The sequence below is a fragment of the Lathyrus oleraceus genome, chromosome 7 (genome assembly GCF_024323335.1).
Source record: "Lathyrus oleraceus cultivar Zhongwan6 chromosome 7, CAAS_Psat_ZW6_1.0, whole genome shotgun sequence".
NCBI classification, from domain to species: Eukaryota; Viridiplantae; Streptophyta; class Magnoliopsida; order Fabales; family Fabaceae; genus Lathyrus; species Lathyrus oleraceus.
In genome coordinates this window covers 233,939,837-233,955,177 of record NC_066585.1, presented here as the reverse complement: position 1 = coordinate 233,955,177, position 15,341 = coordinate 233,939,837, and the positions used below count along the sequence as shown (strand labels likewise).

Sequence of the window (15,341 nt, the reverse complement as noted above, 5' to 3'; positions counted from 1 at the left end):
TGAACCATACTCCTAAAACATACCACACTCAAAAGGAAATGGCAAAGGGGTGGACCTAATATCATCCATACTTATGTTGATTTTGCAATCAACTAGCCTTAGGATATAGAGATATCATAAGTCCATGAAATGAATGAAAATAGAATGGGAATTAGATGAAGAGGGAGGGGGAATAGAATCAACACAAATTGGTCAAAGGAGGACTTTTATCAAATTAAAACCATTCATTAATTTTTGGAGATGAAATGTACATTTCATCGATCCCCTAAATCCAATGATTTTAAATCAACAAAGTCAAATCAACCTTGACCAAGGCCCAACAATAATAGTCAAACTCAACAAGTCAACACAAATAGCTCAACATAATTCATTTGCAATTAAACAATTAAAAATCAATTAAAAAATACATTAAATTAAATTATGGTTGGTCAAAATCCTAAAACCTCATCAAAACACCGAATAAATGGCCATGAGATTTATCATAGGTCAAACAAGGTCAAAGGACATTGGAGAAAAAAATTCATTATTTTTGGAAACTTAAAAGTATGTTTAAATAATTAAAAATATGCACAAAAACAATTAAATCATGAAAAATCTTAATAATGATCCAAAAAATAATTTTAATTCAGAAAATGAAAGAGGGATTTATTTGAAATTTTTTGGTGAAAGTCTCATATACGTGGACCACTTGATCTCCCTCATTAATTGAGGTGGCAGATCAAGTGGATCTCAGCGCGCGTTCCATGATGGACCTAAGTCAATACGCTGCAGGGATGGTAATCAAAACCAACACATGAGATTAAAATAAAATAGATGGATCTTATGGTCTGAGACATGTCAACGCACCGCCGGAGCTACAACTCTGGTCTTCTTCTCCGGTGGACCTCACCGGACTGGTCCACCCTCAACCATCACCAAAATGAAAAAGGAGGACATGAATTTAAAGTAAAAATGTTCAGGAGCTCGAATCTGATCTCAATTTCATCTAACTCCAAGTATATTGAAAGATACAGGGAGTTGAATTTTGAGGATCATGATCTGAGTTGCTTTGGTTTGACCTCAAAGCAACTCAATCTTCTTACCTATATTGGTAGGACTTCAGACAACCAAAAATCAATAAGAATTATGGATAATTGATTGAGAATCTAAGAGATGAAATATTGAGAGAATCACCTTCACTGCAGGTTCAGATGGCCACGATCTTGCTCTCAATTGTGCTTGGTCTTACTCTGGATGCTTGATGGAGTGGAAATGAATCAAGAAAGAAGCAGGACTCTTGGAGTTTTGAATCTTAAAACAGTGGAGATTCAAACTCGACTTCCAATGGAAATCCTCAAGGTTATCCTCTGGATGAAGGTGTTTAGGGTTAGGGATTCAAAGTTGGCATGCAAGGGTCCTCAATTCTGAGTGAAAGAGCTTCTATTTATAGGCAAGGCATTGTTATTTGCACACTTGTTTCAAACTTTCAAAAATAGCAATTTCACTTTGCATGGATGCATGGGCGTGTGATAGGACCATGTAATGATTCATTCAAGTCCAAAATCATGTGTAAGCATTGTTGAAGTCATGTTAACAAGCCATGCATTTGTGTATGGAAGATGGAAGTTCAGTTATGCCAAATGGTAATCCAACTTTAAGCCATTCGCAAGTCACTCATACTTTGTCCAAATGGGATGAAATTGTACTTTTTCGAAATTTTAGATCAAGAGGAACAACTTTCATGTTGAACACTTTTTCATTTGAAGCTTGGATCATGATGAATTTTGAGGTGGAAGTTTGGAAAATCAAACATATCAAAAAAAAATCTAAGTGTCAAGCCATATGTTCACTTCTTCCACCTTGAGTAACTTTTTCTATAGACTTCAAATGAGAAAAGTTACTTCATAAAAGTTGTAGATATATCAAAGTCCTTCAAATTGTTCACAAATTTGAACTCATTTGGATTTAGCATGAAGGAGTTATGCATTTTAGAAGTTGAGGAAAATCACTTATTCAATGGTATTGACCCAAAATAACCTATAATGTATCCTCATATCACATGCATTTAAAAGTTGAATTTTATATTCATGCAAATATAAAAGTTGAAGTAGACATCTTGAATTTAATCATGAAACTTGAATGGATTTCATCTCATAAAAATTGAGCAAGTTATGGTTTTGGGAAGTTGACCTTCAAATTAGGGTTTAGACAAAATGACCTATAATCTTTCACCATAAAAAATGACTTTACAAGCAAAATTAGCTCTATAGTTAAACATGAAAGTTGTTTGTAATGTCATTTAGAGTAAAGTTTCTCTTAGAATAATTTTCATATGATAAATATTGTAGGAGATAGGGTCTAGGGAACCCCAGTTTTGATCAGTTGAATTCCTCTGGTCAACCACTATGAACCAACTTGCTAGCTTGACATTCTCTTGACTTTTGGGGCTCATGGAAGATCATATATGCATAAGATGATGAAATGTGAAGTATCCCTTGAAATATTTGATCAATTATTGAAGAAACTTGTTGAAGAAGTCACACAAGATACCCAGATGAATTAGGGTTTCCAAGGCACACCAACTCCAAACTCTTGATGCTTTCTTGATCAAAATAACATGTGAAGATCTTGGGGATCCATATATGATGCTTATAGCCATAGTAGACCAAATCTTGATTGAGCTCCTTGCAATGAGGGTCTTAAACCCTAGATATGAGCTTGATAGATCAAAGGTGAGCATGTGCACTACCTACAAAATGATTAGACTATACAATGACATATTTTTGGTATTTTGGTTAATAAATGATAAAAAAACAAAGTATGATATAATCAAATTGTGCTTGGTGATCTCTCCCAATGTAAACCCAATGAAAGAGGGGTAAGGAGGATGCCAATGTGTGATCCCAATGCTAATGCATATGATGAGATAACATGAGGAATCTTAGGGTCAAAATTGGGGTCTTACACACTGCACTAGATAAAAAAAGTTAAACAAAAATAAAACTAAAAAGAGAAAGAATAGGAAAGAAAATTTAAGAAGAATCAAAAATAATTAATTACAAAAAATATTTACAAATGAAAAAAAAAAAACCTAAACAAAACAAAATTAAACATTGCCTTGTTGAAATATCAACAGTCCCCGGTAACAGCGCCAAAAACTTGATTACTTCTCGGTAAGTGTACTGATAGTGTCGTAGTAATTAAAGATCGAATCCACAAGGACTATGTTCGAACAAGCCTACAATTGTGCAATATAAAGGAAAAACGGTAAATGAGAGGGGGAAGGGGTCCGTTTTTTACACGGAAAACAACTTACGAGTTTGAAACAGAAGTAATTAAGGCGGTTAGATTGTGTATTAGAATCCCCTTAACCTCTCTTGTTGATGTATGATATCTTGTATGAATGATCTTATCCTTATAATCTCATGACGAATTAACAAAACCGTTATAGTCGATCCCTCACGAAATAACTCATTAACCACTACTCGAAGCTTTCTATCCCTAGTCCGCCAGCGTAAGCAGGGTTAGGCGATGTGTAGAATGTTAATTCCTTATGCCATTACTTGATGTTTCATATCCCTATTCAACCAGCGTAAGTAGAACAGTTTCCCTATGTCAACACATAGGCTAAGGATCAGTAATCCCTATGTGTCAAAATTCAGATCAATAGAGTATCTCAAATAAAAAACATTAAGATTAAGCAATAACTGAAGAAGATTATAATTCAAAGGATTCATACAAAGTCAAACCAACATATACTACCAACAAGATTGATTAAGGTTCATCATCATACAACCTAAACTAGAGGAGCTTAGCTACTCATAATTAAAATTACAATACTAATTGAATAAAGAAGAATAACATATGAATTCCCTTGAAGGATTGACCTCTAATGGCTTCCAATGTTTTCAAAATAACCCTTTGATACTGTAAAATCATGCTCCCAATGCCAAATTTCGTAACCATTTCTCTCCCCTTGAAAAAGTGCAGAAAATCCCCTTTTAAAACAACCAAAATGGACCAGAACATATCAGAAAAAGGTCCAAAAAAGTAACCATTGTGTGCGTGATACCATGCATCGCACTCACGATGAAGCTTTTAATGCCTTATCACGTGCGCAATGGTGAATGTGATTATTTCAGAAGCTGCACTCTTTTTTTCTCCTTTTTCACTCAAAATTTTACTAAGTCCATAATTTTCACACTTAACTATTTTTCCTTCATTCTTTGGTCATTCCTTCTCATATTTGTTCGACTTTTACTTGTTTTGCTCCGATTCTTCGACTAAATACATGAAATGACATACTATCATCACAACTCCAAACTTGAATCTTTGCTTGTCCTTAAGTAACTCGCCTATAACTACACATTTCAACAGACAACAAATCACACAATAACAATCGAACATCACCAAATTAAATTTTTCATTTACCTGACCATGTTCTAGCTTCCAACTTCTATCCGACGAATTTGGAAAATTTCCTCAACATTGACGAGTACTCAACTTGTCTCTCAACTCACTATAACTCACTCACTGGATAGAGTGATCACTCAATCAAGATGCAAAATCAATTAAACTTAGCTTGATCATGTTCTAATAAAGTTCATCAAAGAAATCACAAGACACACATTAGAGCGCTTTCCAGGTTGTAACTTGTCTTATGTTAGGGTAGGATAAATTTAGGAAAGTAAGGTTAAATCTTTGGAGTTAGGTTCCTAGTTATCCTCCATTTATCATACCTTTTTGTTAGTACTAGAGATTTGTGATCCTTCTAACAATGTCATTCTTATTCTTTGTCATTCATTCATTTTTTTTGAAGAAACGTCTTTTTCCGCTTCTTTTTCACAACAAAATTTGAAATTATGGATCATATCCTCTAGTACCCCAACCCCAAACTTAAAACGTTGCTCACTTCCAAGAGCAACCTCAAGCTTAATATTTTTCATAAACTCTAAGAATAATATTTCTACCTAACTCCAAAGAGAGGGTGGAAAGAAAAGATCTTTCAAGTAATATGGCCTAGAATGTAAGGTTACGTCACCAAAAGAAAAAAGGCTTAGGCTTAAAGTATTTAGCAAAGGATATTCCTACTACTAAAGGGTGGTTTAGTGTGTGTTGATCAAACTTGATAACTGTAAGACCCCAATTTTGACCCTAAGATCCATCATGCAATCTCATCATATGCATTAGCATTGGGATCATACCTTGGCATCCTCCTTACCCCTTTTTCATTTGGGTTTGTTTTGGGAGATATCACCAAGAACCATGTGATTTTATCATACTTATATATTATCATTTCACTAACCAAAATACCAAAAAATATGTCTTTGTATTTGCCTAATTCTTTTGTAGGTAGGGCATGATCACCATTGATCTATCAAGTTCACATCTAGGGTTTGAGACCCTCATGGCTAAGAGCACATCCAAGGAATGATTCACAATGTCTCTAAGAATCATATATGAGTCCCAATGATCTCTACATGTTATTTTTATCAAGCATTCTTCAAGAGTTTGGAGTTGGTTTGCCTTGGAAACCCTAGTTTGTCTGGGTATCTTGAGTAACTTCTTCAACAAGCTTCTTCACCAATTGATCAAATTTCTCAAGAGGGACTTCAAAATTCATCATCCTATGCATATATGATCTACCATGAGCCTAAAAAGTCAAGAGAATTACCAGTTAGCAAGTTGGTTGATGGGGGTTGGCCAGATGAATTCATCTGATCAAAACTAGGTCTCCCTAGACCCTATCTCCTACAATTTTCATCATATGAAAATGATTACAAGAGAAAAGTTACTCTAAATGACATTCCAAACAACTTTCATGTTGAGATATAGAGCTAATTTTTCTTGTAAAGTCATTTTCTATGTTGAAACATTATAGGTCATTTTGTTTAAACCCTAATTTGAAAGTCAACTTCCCAAGGCCATAACTTGCTCAATTTTTATGAGATGAAATATTTACAAGTTGAACAATCAAATTAAAGATGTATACTTAAACTTTTATGTTTGAAGTAAGAGATAAATCAACTTTTATGAGCATGTGATATGAGGATATATTATAGGTCATTTTGGACCAATACCATTGAACAGGTGATTTTCCTCAACTTCAAAAATGAATAACTCTCTAATTCTAAATCCAAATGATGTCAAATTGGTAACCATTTTTAATGTCTTTGAAATATCTACAACTTTGATGAAGGCACTTTTCTCATTTGGAGCTCACATAAAGTTTTTAGCAAGGTGGAACATTGAAGTATATGACTTGACACTTAGAAATTTTTTCAACATGTTGAAATTTCCAAACTTCCACCTCAAAATTCACCATGATCCAAATGGAAAAATGTTCAACATAAGAGTTGTTCCTCTTGATCTAAGCTTTCTAAAGAGTCCTAATTCATTCATTTTTGATGAGGTTTGCTAGGGCTGCGCATGGTGTTAACAAGCCTGCATCAATTGGTAAAATCAAAACTCCAAATGATCATTTCACATTGCCTTGCCAATCAAGCTTGATTCATACCTCACTGCAGTTGGTTTTGGACCTTAGTGCATTGCTTCATGGGCCTGTACACGCTCATGCAAGCTTAAACATGACATTGCCAAATTTGGAAGAAATTTCAAGTGTGCAAATAACACTTGAATTTGCTATAAATAGAGACCCTCTGAGCTCATTTAAACGGATCCTTGTGCGCCATCTTTGCCTCCACTTTTCAAACCCTCACAATTCAAAGGAAAACCTGATAATTTTCACTTGAAAATTGAGTTTGAATCTCACTATTTGGAGATTCAAAAACTCCAGGATCCAAAGCTTCTTACCATTCCTAATCCACTTCTGCAAGCTATTGGAGCAAGATCAAACAAGAATTGAAGCAAGAAGGATCAAGTTCTGCACAACATTGAAGGTATTTTCCAGATTTTTTCTTCTCTTCGATTCTCACTCAATTCTCATCAATTCTTTTGGATCTTTGGTTGTCTGAAGTCCTACCAATGTAGGCAAGAAGATTGAGTTGCTTTGAGGTCAAATCGAAGCAACTCAGTTGACACACCTCAAAATTCAACTCCTCATATCTTTCTATATATTTGGATTTAGTTAAAATTGAGGTCAGATTCGTGATCTACGCCATTTTTTCTTTCATATCATGTCCTCCTTTTTCATTTATGTCATGGTAATGATTGGACCAGTTCGGCCAAAGTCGCCTGAGAAGACGACCGACGCTTTGCTCCGGCAATGAGGTGACGTTGTCCTGAACCATCGATCCAATTTAAAATGTTTTAATCACAAGCGTTGGTTTGGATGACCAGTTGTGTGACGCGCTGACTAGGTTCCATCATGAAACACACGTTTGTCCACTTGATCTGCCACCTCAATTAATGAGGGAGATCAAATGGTCCACGTTTTTTTTTATATTTTCTGATTTTTATTTTATTCCTTTGATTCTCATTAATTCATATTAATTTTAATATTGATCCCAAAAATATGAGAGCTTCACCAAAAAAATTTAAATAAAATCCTCTTTCATATTTTGAATTAACATTATTTTTTGGATCATTATTTATATTTTTCATGATTTAATTGTTTTTGTGATTATTTTAAATTATTTAAAAATACTTTTAAGTTTCCAAAAATTCTGAAATTTTTTCTCCAAGGTCCTTTGACCTTGTTTGACCTATGATAAATCTCATGGCTATTGCTTTGGTGTTTTGATGAGGTTTTAGGAAATTGACCAACCATATTTAATTTAATGCATTATTTTTAGTATTTTTAAATTGAATAAATGCCAAATAATTGTGTTGAGCCATTTTGATTGATTTTGTAAGTTTGACTTGTGTAGTTGGGCCTTGGTCAAGGTTGATTTGACTTTGCTAGGTTAAGATCATTTGATTTAGGGGACTGATGGAATGTACATTCCATCTCCTAAAATGAATGAATGATCTTAATTTGGTAAAAGTCCTCCTTTGTCCAATTTGAGTTTGATCTATCTTCCCTCCCTCTTCATCTCATTCCCCTTCTTTATGCATTCATGTCATGGACCTATGATATCTCTACATCCTAAGGCTAGTTGATTGCAAAATCAACATAAGTATGGATGGGATTAGGCCACCACTTTTGCATATTCTTTTTGTGTGTGGTATGTTTCATGAGCATAGTCCATTATACTATGTCTCTAACATGTATTATACCAAAATTCTATTGCTCGGTCTCAAATAGTTGTGACTTCTACATAAGTTCAATTACGATTGCTTAACATAGCGCTAAATTTTGACACAAAAGGCATAGCATTCTAGTTAGTGAGATTGTAAGTCTCCCCTCTTTCATGGTATTATGTGGAAACTTGGCCTTTTTTCCTTCCTTTGGAAGATGTCTTGGTTCAAGGATCCATGCTTGTGATAAGTGGGTTGAGTGTTCTCCAAAGAATGACTTAAAAATAAAAGCAAAAACAATATTAACTTCTAACTCATTAACAACTAACATTTAATTTCAAGTCATTTACTTTAATGCAATTTATTTTTTAAGCTTTATTCATTTGCCATTATTCATACCATTCTAATTGTTTATGTTAATATCATTTTTACTTTGTCCACTTCGACCATATTTTGTGATATATTTTGTTTGTGTATATTGTGTTTGATTGTGTGGTCTTTGACCATTAATGTACATAATAAGAATAAAAACCCTAAAAAACACCTTGTGTGGATTGTTGGTTCGATCTGAGACTATTGGACTTAGAATTTAGGCAACACTCCCTATGCAAAGGACTTGGCAAATGCCAACTTTCATGTGACCAAGTGCTTGTAATTTGAAACTTCATCTCATACATCATTGAAGATCCATTTGAGTTTATCTACAACATGATCATTGTGAAGCTGTTATTTTGAACCTGTGACTTGTGGCATTGTAGAATTATCTGCTACATGGGCAAATTTGAAGAAGATCATGGAGTTGCTAAGCTTGGATGTGGCTATCTTTATTTGATGCCTTGCTCTTCAAGTTGATATAATGTGCATTATTTGTTGCTTGATTCTAATGTCCAAGGGAATTTGGGTTTCTATATGACACTCTTGTCTATTGGATTGCAGCCCATTGGTCAGATCTTATCAACTCTCAACTTTTAAATTTGTGCTTAGGATTAGTCCCTTCATCTTCTCCATATTTCTTTAATTTCAAAATCTCTCCCTCCTGTTTTTAAAATCTTCTTTGCTTGTGCTTGTTTTCTAAACTTAGACCATATTGCAAATTAGAAACTTTGGCCTTATGCCATTGCATTTTCCAACTTCTTTTCTCAATCAAATTTGTAAATATACTTAACTATACTTGACTTAAAATTTTCATAAAGCCAAAAAGAATTAACCCATTCAAACCATTTTTAGGCCTTTGTGCCTTTCAAACTTAAATTTTTGTTAAAAAGCAATACATCCACTTTGAAATTTATACCACGAACTACGAGGTTTTGATCCCTCATTTTTATGTTTGTTACGTAGGCACAAGTCCGAAGGTCTTGTCAAACACAAAAATATAATTAATGAGTTCTTTTCTCATGCCCCCATTCTATTTGCTTGCAAACACCATTTGTACAAAAATACACACGCACATAAAAAAGGGCTCCCTTGGAGTACCTAGGACACGTTGGGTGTTAACACCTTCCCTCTATGTAACCAACCCCCTTACCTGTAATCTCTGGCATTTTATTAGTTTTGATTTGAAAACTTCTTATTTTTGGATTCTGTTCGTACTTTTCCTTTTTCCCTTGGAAACAATAAAAGTGCGGTGGAGACTCTTGTTATTTGATGTCTTGCTTATCCATAGCTTGATGATCATGAATTTACCGCTACAATAACTTAATCGAAAATAAATCAAACTAGATAAAAGAATAATGCATGAATACACTCATAAAGAAAGAAAACTGAACAATGGAAATATTTGGCTCAAATCTTACCATATGAGGTATCTGTAGGTTGAGTACAAGTTCGTTGATTCTTTTCTCATCCCTCACCTTCAAGTTACTAGTTTCTATTTTCATGATCAAGTCTATTTTGGATCATTTACTCAAAGCTAAAGTTTAAACTTGCAATCTGAAAGAAACATAAACAGCTACAAACTTGTTTATTAAAGACAATTGAGATCTTCATGGAAGGGTTATGCTTGAGTATCTAATTCTTCTTTTGGAAGTTCTTGAATAAAATAAAGTAAATTTTTCAAAACAAAAAAACTAGTTACAAAAGATGGGTTGCCTCCCATCGAGCACTTCTTTAAGGTTCTGAGCTTGACCTTTCTATTTTTGTGTTAGGGCGACATATATGACAAGAAAAATACATCATCTTTCTTCTTCCTTTTCTTTGGTAGGAATTCCATCACTTTCAAGAATTGAATGTTTTCCTTCCATATTTTCTTTAGCTTGATAGTGTTGAACAAGGCATAAATCTCATCCAATACTGCATATATTTCTCATCTTTTATCAGCCTTGTTTCTTGGTGTAGGATTATTCTTTTGTTGAAGATCTTGTAGTTGTAAATATACGTCTAAACGACTTATTGAATTTGGAGCTTCATCCAAAACTATATAATCTTCATATTGCATTCTTGTTCTTTTCACACATATAGTTTTCACCTCTGTTTCTTCTATTCTTGCTTTTATCTCTTTGTCCGGTGTTGTGCACTTTTATTTTTCTTTTTCTTTGTCAATTTCTCCTTTATCGACCACCTCACATTCTTGTTTGACTTCTCTTTCAATTTTTGCATCTATAGGACTATCTAACGTATTTTCATAGAAATTCCCACTAGATCTCAGTTTTAATGCTAATTGGCTGGATATTTGACCAAGTTGCATCTCTAACTTCTCGAAGGATGTTTCCATGTCACTTAGCATGTTTTTTTGATGTCTGTTGATTTTATCGAAACTGAGTTAAGTCATCTTTATAAACTAAGTCAAGGTTTCTTCAAGTTGAGATGATGAATCCTCTTCCTATGAATGATCGGTATTGATGTAAGGTTCTAGTTCTGAATAATTTCTAGTATTTTCTAGAATGAGCGATTTTGCTGCAAGTTCCTTTGTAAAAACTTCAAATTTTGCAAACGTAGCATATATGTCATCTTGCATGACTATCTTGACCTCACATACAAAACAAAAAGAAAAATACCTTAGTAGCATTGCACTAGATAAACAAAATTAAACAAAAATAAAACTAAAAAGAGAAAGAATAAGAAAGAAAATTTAAGAAGAAAAAAATAACTAATTACAAAAAATATTTACAATTGAAAAAAAATATATAACCTAAACAAAAACGAAATTAAACGTTGCCTTATTGAAATATAAATAGTCTCCAGCAACGGCGCCAAAAACTTGATGACTTCTCGGTAAGTATATTGATAGTGTCGCAGTAATAAAAGATCGAATCCACATGGACTATGTTTGAACAAGCCAACAATGGTGCAATATAAAGGAAAAACAGTAAATGTGTGTGTGTGTGTGGGGGGGGGGGGGGATCAGGTTTTTAGACGGAAAATAAATTATGAGTTTGAAACAAAAGTAATTAAGACGGTTAGATTATGTATTAGAATCCCCTTATCCTCTCTTGTTGATGTATACTGTCTTGTATGAATGGTCTTATCCTTATAATCTCACAGTGAATTAATAAAATCGTTATAACCGATCCCTCACGAAATAACACACTAACCATTACTCGGAGCTTTCTATCCCTAATCCGCCAGTGTAAGCAGGGTTAGGCAATATAGAAAACGTTAATTCCCTATGACACAACTCAGGGTGTCCTATCCATATTCAACCAGCGTAAGTAGAACCATTGCCCTAGGTCCAACACATAGGCTAAGGGTCAGTAATCCCCATGTGTCAAAAAATTAGATTAACGAAGTATTCAAATAAAAACATTAAGATTAAGCAACAACTGAATAAGATTATAATTCAAAGAATTCATACAAAGTCAAACCAACATATAATGCCAACAAGATTGAATAAGGTTCATCATCACACAACCTAACCTAGAAGAGCTTAGTTACTCATAGTTAAAATTACAATACCAATTGAATAAAGAAGAATATCATATGAATTCCCTTGAAGGATTGGCCTCCAATGACGTCCAAAGCTCTCAAAATCACCCTTTGTTGTTGTAAAACTGTGCTCCTAGTGGCAAATTTTGTAACCCTTGATCTCCCCTTGAAAAAGTGCAGAAAATCCATTTTAAAGCAGTCGGAATGGCCCAAAACGCGTCAGAAAAAGGCCCAAAAAAGTAACCATCGTGCGCGTGATACCCTATATCGCGCGATGAAGCGTTTAATGCCCTATCGCGTGCGTGATGTTGCGCGATTGTGGATGTGATTATTTTCGAAGCTTCACTCTTTTTTGCTTCTTTTTCACTCAAAATTTCACTAATTCCATAATTTGCACACTTAACTATTTTTCCTTCATTCTTTGGTCATTTCTTCTCATATTTGTCCGACTTTCACTTGTTTTACTTCGATTCTTAGACTAAATACATGCAATGACGAACTATCATCACACCCATTCCAATAGAATCTCTTCTCATACATTTTTAAATTCTTGCTCTTAATACACATGAGTTTTCATACCAAGCATGTAATAGAAGGAAGTTTTATGTTATGCTAAGAGGTGTTTTAGTTACACAAAAAATATTTTGGGGTTTATTTTAGCTTTTCCTCCTTTCTCATGCGATATATGTTTGGATAGATGGAATGGAGTAGAATGAAATGAAGTAAAATGATATAAATTTATGTTCTATCATTTGTATACATTATAAAAAGATGGAATGAAACGGAATAAAAAAAGTGCATTTCATTCCATTTCAATTCTTTGCATCACTTTTTTTTTTACAATTTGGACAAAATGTTAAACTTTCTTTATTTCATCGTGAAATACTTAAATAATAGAGTCACATTTTTCTCCATTTTATTCCGATTCATTCTTCTCCCCTCAATTTTGATAAATTTGTATTTGAATATCTAAACATAGCCTTAAAAAATAAAAGATAAATCTATAAAATTGGTCTTACTTATCTAAACTAATAACAACATTTGAAATCTTCCAAGCATATTTCACGTGTCCATACAACATGATAGATATCTTACCGTTACAAATCAAGTACAAAAGTATAAAATAACTCAACATAAAAATACATGCGACAATGCTAAAGCATAAGATGTGCGTGGAAGTAGAAGAGTTTTAGATTCTACCTACCATACATTTATGGAAACAAAATTTAGACATAGTTATGGAAAAGAAAGGGACGTGGATAATTAAATTTTGGGATCTTTTATGGAAAAGCTTTAAACATATCTTGAGGCTTGAATTAACACTTCCAGCCTCTGAATCATAGACATAGGCCAGCTCATCTACTCCAAAAACAAATATTGCAAAAGTTTTGAGACATACTTAATCTTGAAAAAATAAAACATAGAAGAAAGAAGACTAGAACATGAATAAAAAACCTCAAACGCTGTTGTTAACATTGTTCTTCCATTTTTGAATTAGCTTCTGAATGGTAACCTCACAATCTCCACCAATACTCATAGCCTTCATTGCTCCCTCTTTAACCTTCATTGCTTTATCTTTCAACAACTCGTTCTCCATAATCTCTTTTATAGCATCTCCAATTTCATCTCCTTTGACTACAAGTTCCCCACCCCAACCCCAACTCTTGTTCCATATCCCCCACTCACTAATCTCAACCAATTCTGCATTTATCTTCTGATCTCCATGCTGTGGCCAAGCCAATATTGGCACACCATTCAAAGATGCCTCCATTATTGAGTTCCATCCACAATGACTCACAAACCCTCCAACACTTTTGTGACTAAGAATCTCAGTTTGATCCACCCATTCCTTGACCACCAACCCTTTCTCCTTCATTCCTTCCACAAGTTCAACACCTAACACTTCACCTAACCCTACTTGTTCTTCTTTGTCGACGATCTTATCCTTAACAACCCACACAAATTTGTATCCACTTCTCATTAACCCATTTCCAATCTCTCTCATTTGTTCTCTTTTCAATGATGTTCTACTTCCGAAACAAACATAAACCACAGATCCAATAGGTTGATCATCAAGCCAACGACTCAACTGCGTTGATGTGTTTTTCTTCTCAAACTCAAAAGGAAGAAAAGGACCAACAGCATAAACAGGAGGTTTATTTTCGATAACTTGTCCATCATTAAGAGCTTTTAGTGAGTGAGATTCAAGTGATTCAAATGTGTTGAGAAAAACACCATGTAATTTTGATAGGTTAGGACTATCTTCTATTATTTGATTTCTAAAAATGGTATTAGGCTGGAAAATAATTGGTGGGATATATGAATATGGTAAAGGTGAAAACGGAAGACCTGGAACTGGAAATGAAATCTCAGGAGCATCATCATCATCATCAGGTTTTGAGTGAGCAATAGCAGGGAAGTGAGAGTAGAAACACAACATGGCAGCTGAAGAAGTGAACAAAGTGTAGTTAGGAAGAGAGAGTTTTTGGGTGATGGAAAGGAGAGGGGTAACAAGGAAGATGTCGGAGATGAAAATAGAGATGGGTGGTGAGAGTGAAGAGATCAAAGGAGGGATAAGGTGAATTGAGTTACGGAGAGTTAAGACTCGGTGGAAAAAAGGGTCGACGGAGATGGGAGGAGGAGAAGGTGGCGGTGGAAGGTGAAATGGGAGAAGGTTGAGTTGAGGGAAAGAGGAGTGGAAGTGAGAGAGGAGTTGTGATTCGGCGTGAGAGACAGTGGGAAGAGGAGTGATGAGAGTGAGTTTGCAATGGTTGTTGAGAAGTAAGGAAGCTAGTCTTAGGAATGGTGTGAGATGACCCATTCCAGCGCTTGGAAACATTACAACATGAACAGAAGATTCATCAGACATTCTAGCTGATTGCTTGTGGTTTTTGGGTAATGGTTTCTTTCCTAGTTAGATGTTGGACTTGAGATAGGTAGATAGATAGAGAAAGGTATGTATGTGATTGCAATATGTCAGATTTGAGAGTTCATTTTTATAATACTGTACCGACAAAGAAATATTAGGACATGACAAATGGAGCAACAGTTAGTATATTTTATATTTAGCCCCCTCAAAAATATTGACAAAACTCCTCCATTGATATTACATTGAATTTCTTCTGAATTCATGGCTCACATTCTGGGTTGGTAAGTCGGGTTATCTCATTCGTTTCAAGCTGATCCATGACAGATTCAGACTTTTTTGCAGGTCAATTTTAAGATTGTTTATTGAGTCTTGGCAGTTTTTTCAAACCGTATGAAAGCACGAAAATGTCATCTTGTAGCATTTGGATTTTAAAATTCAGATGGATAACACAATACAATATATCAAGTACATGTGAAACATGCCTAATACAAAA

At 34.3% G+C, this 15,341-nt stretch overlaps 1 protein-coding gene across 1 annotated transcript; it reads right to left on the bottom strand.

The window, feature by feature from the left end:
- Positions 1 to 13,239: 13,239 nt before the first annotated feature.
- LOC127106869 (UDP-glycosyltransferase 708G1) lies at positions 13,240 to 15,062 on the bottom strand. The gene is made up of 2 exons (XM_051044161.1): positions 13,435 to 15,062; positions 13,240 to 13,338 (listed from the first exon to the last, which is right to left on the bottom strand). The coding sequence occupies exon 1, from the start codon at positions 14,846 to 14,848 to the stop codon at positions 13,436 to 13,438; it is 1,413 nt and encodes a 470-aa protein (XP_050900118.1). The 5' UTR covers positions 14,849 to 15,062; the 3' UTR covers positions 13,240 to 13,338; position 13,435.
- Positions 15,063 to 15,341: the final 279 nt, after the last annotated feature.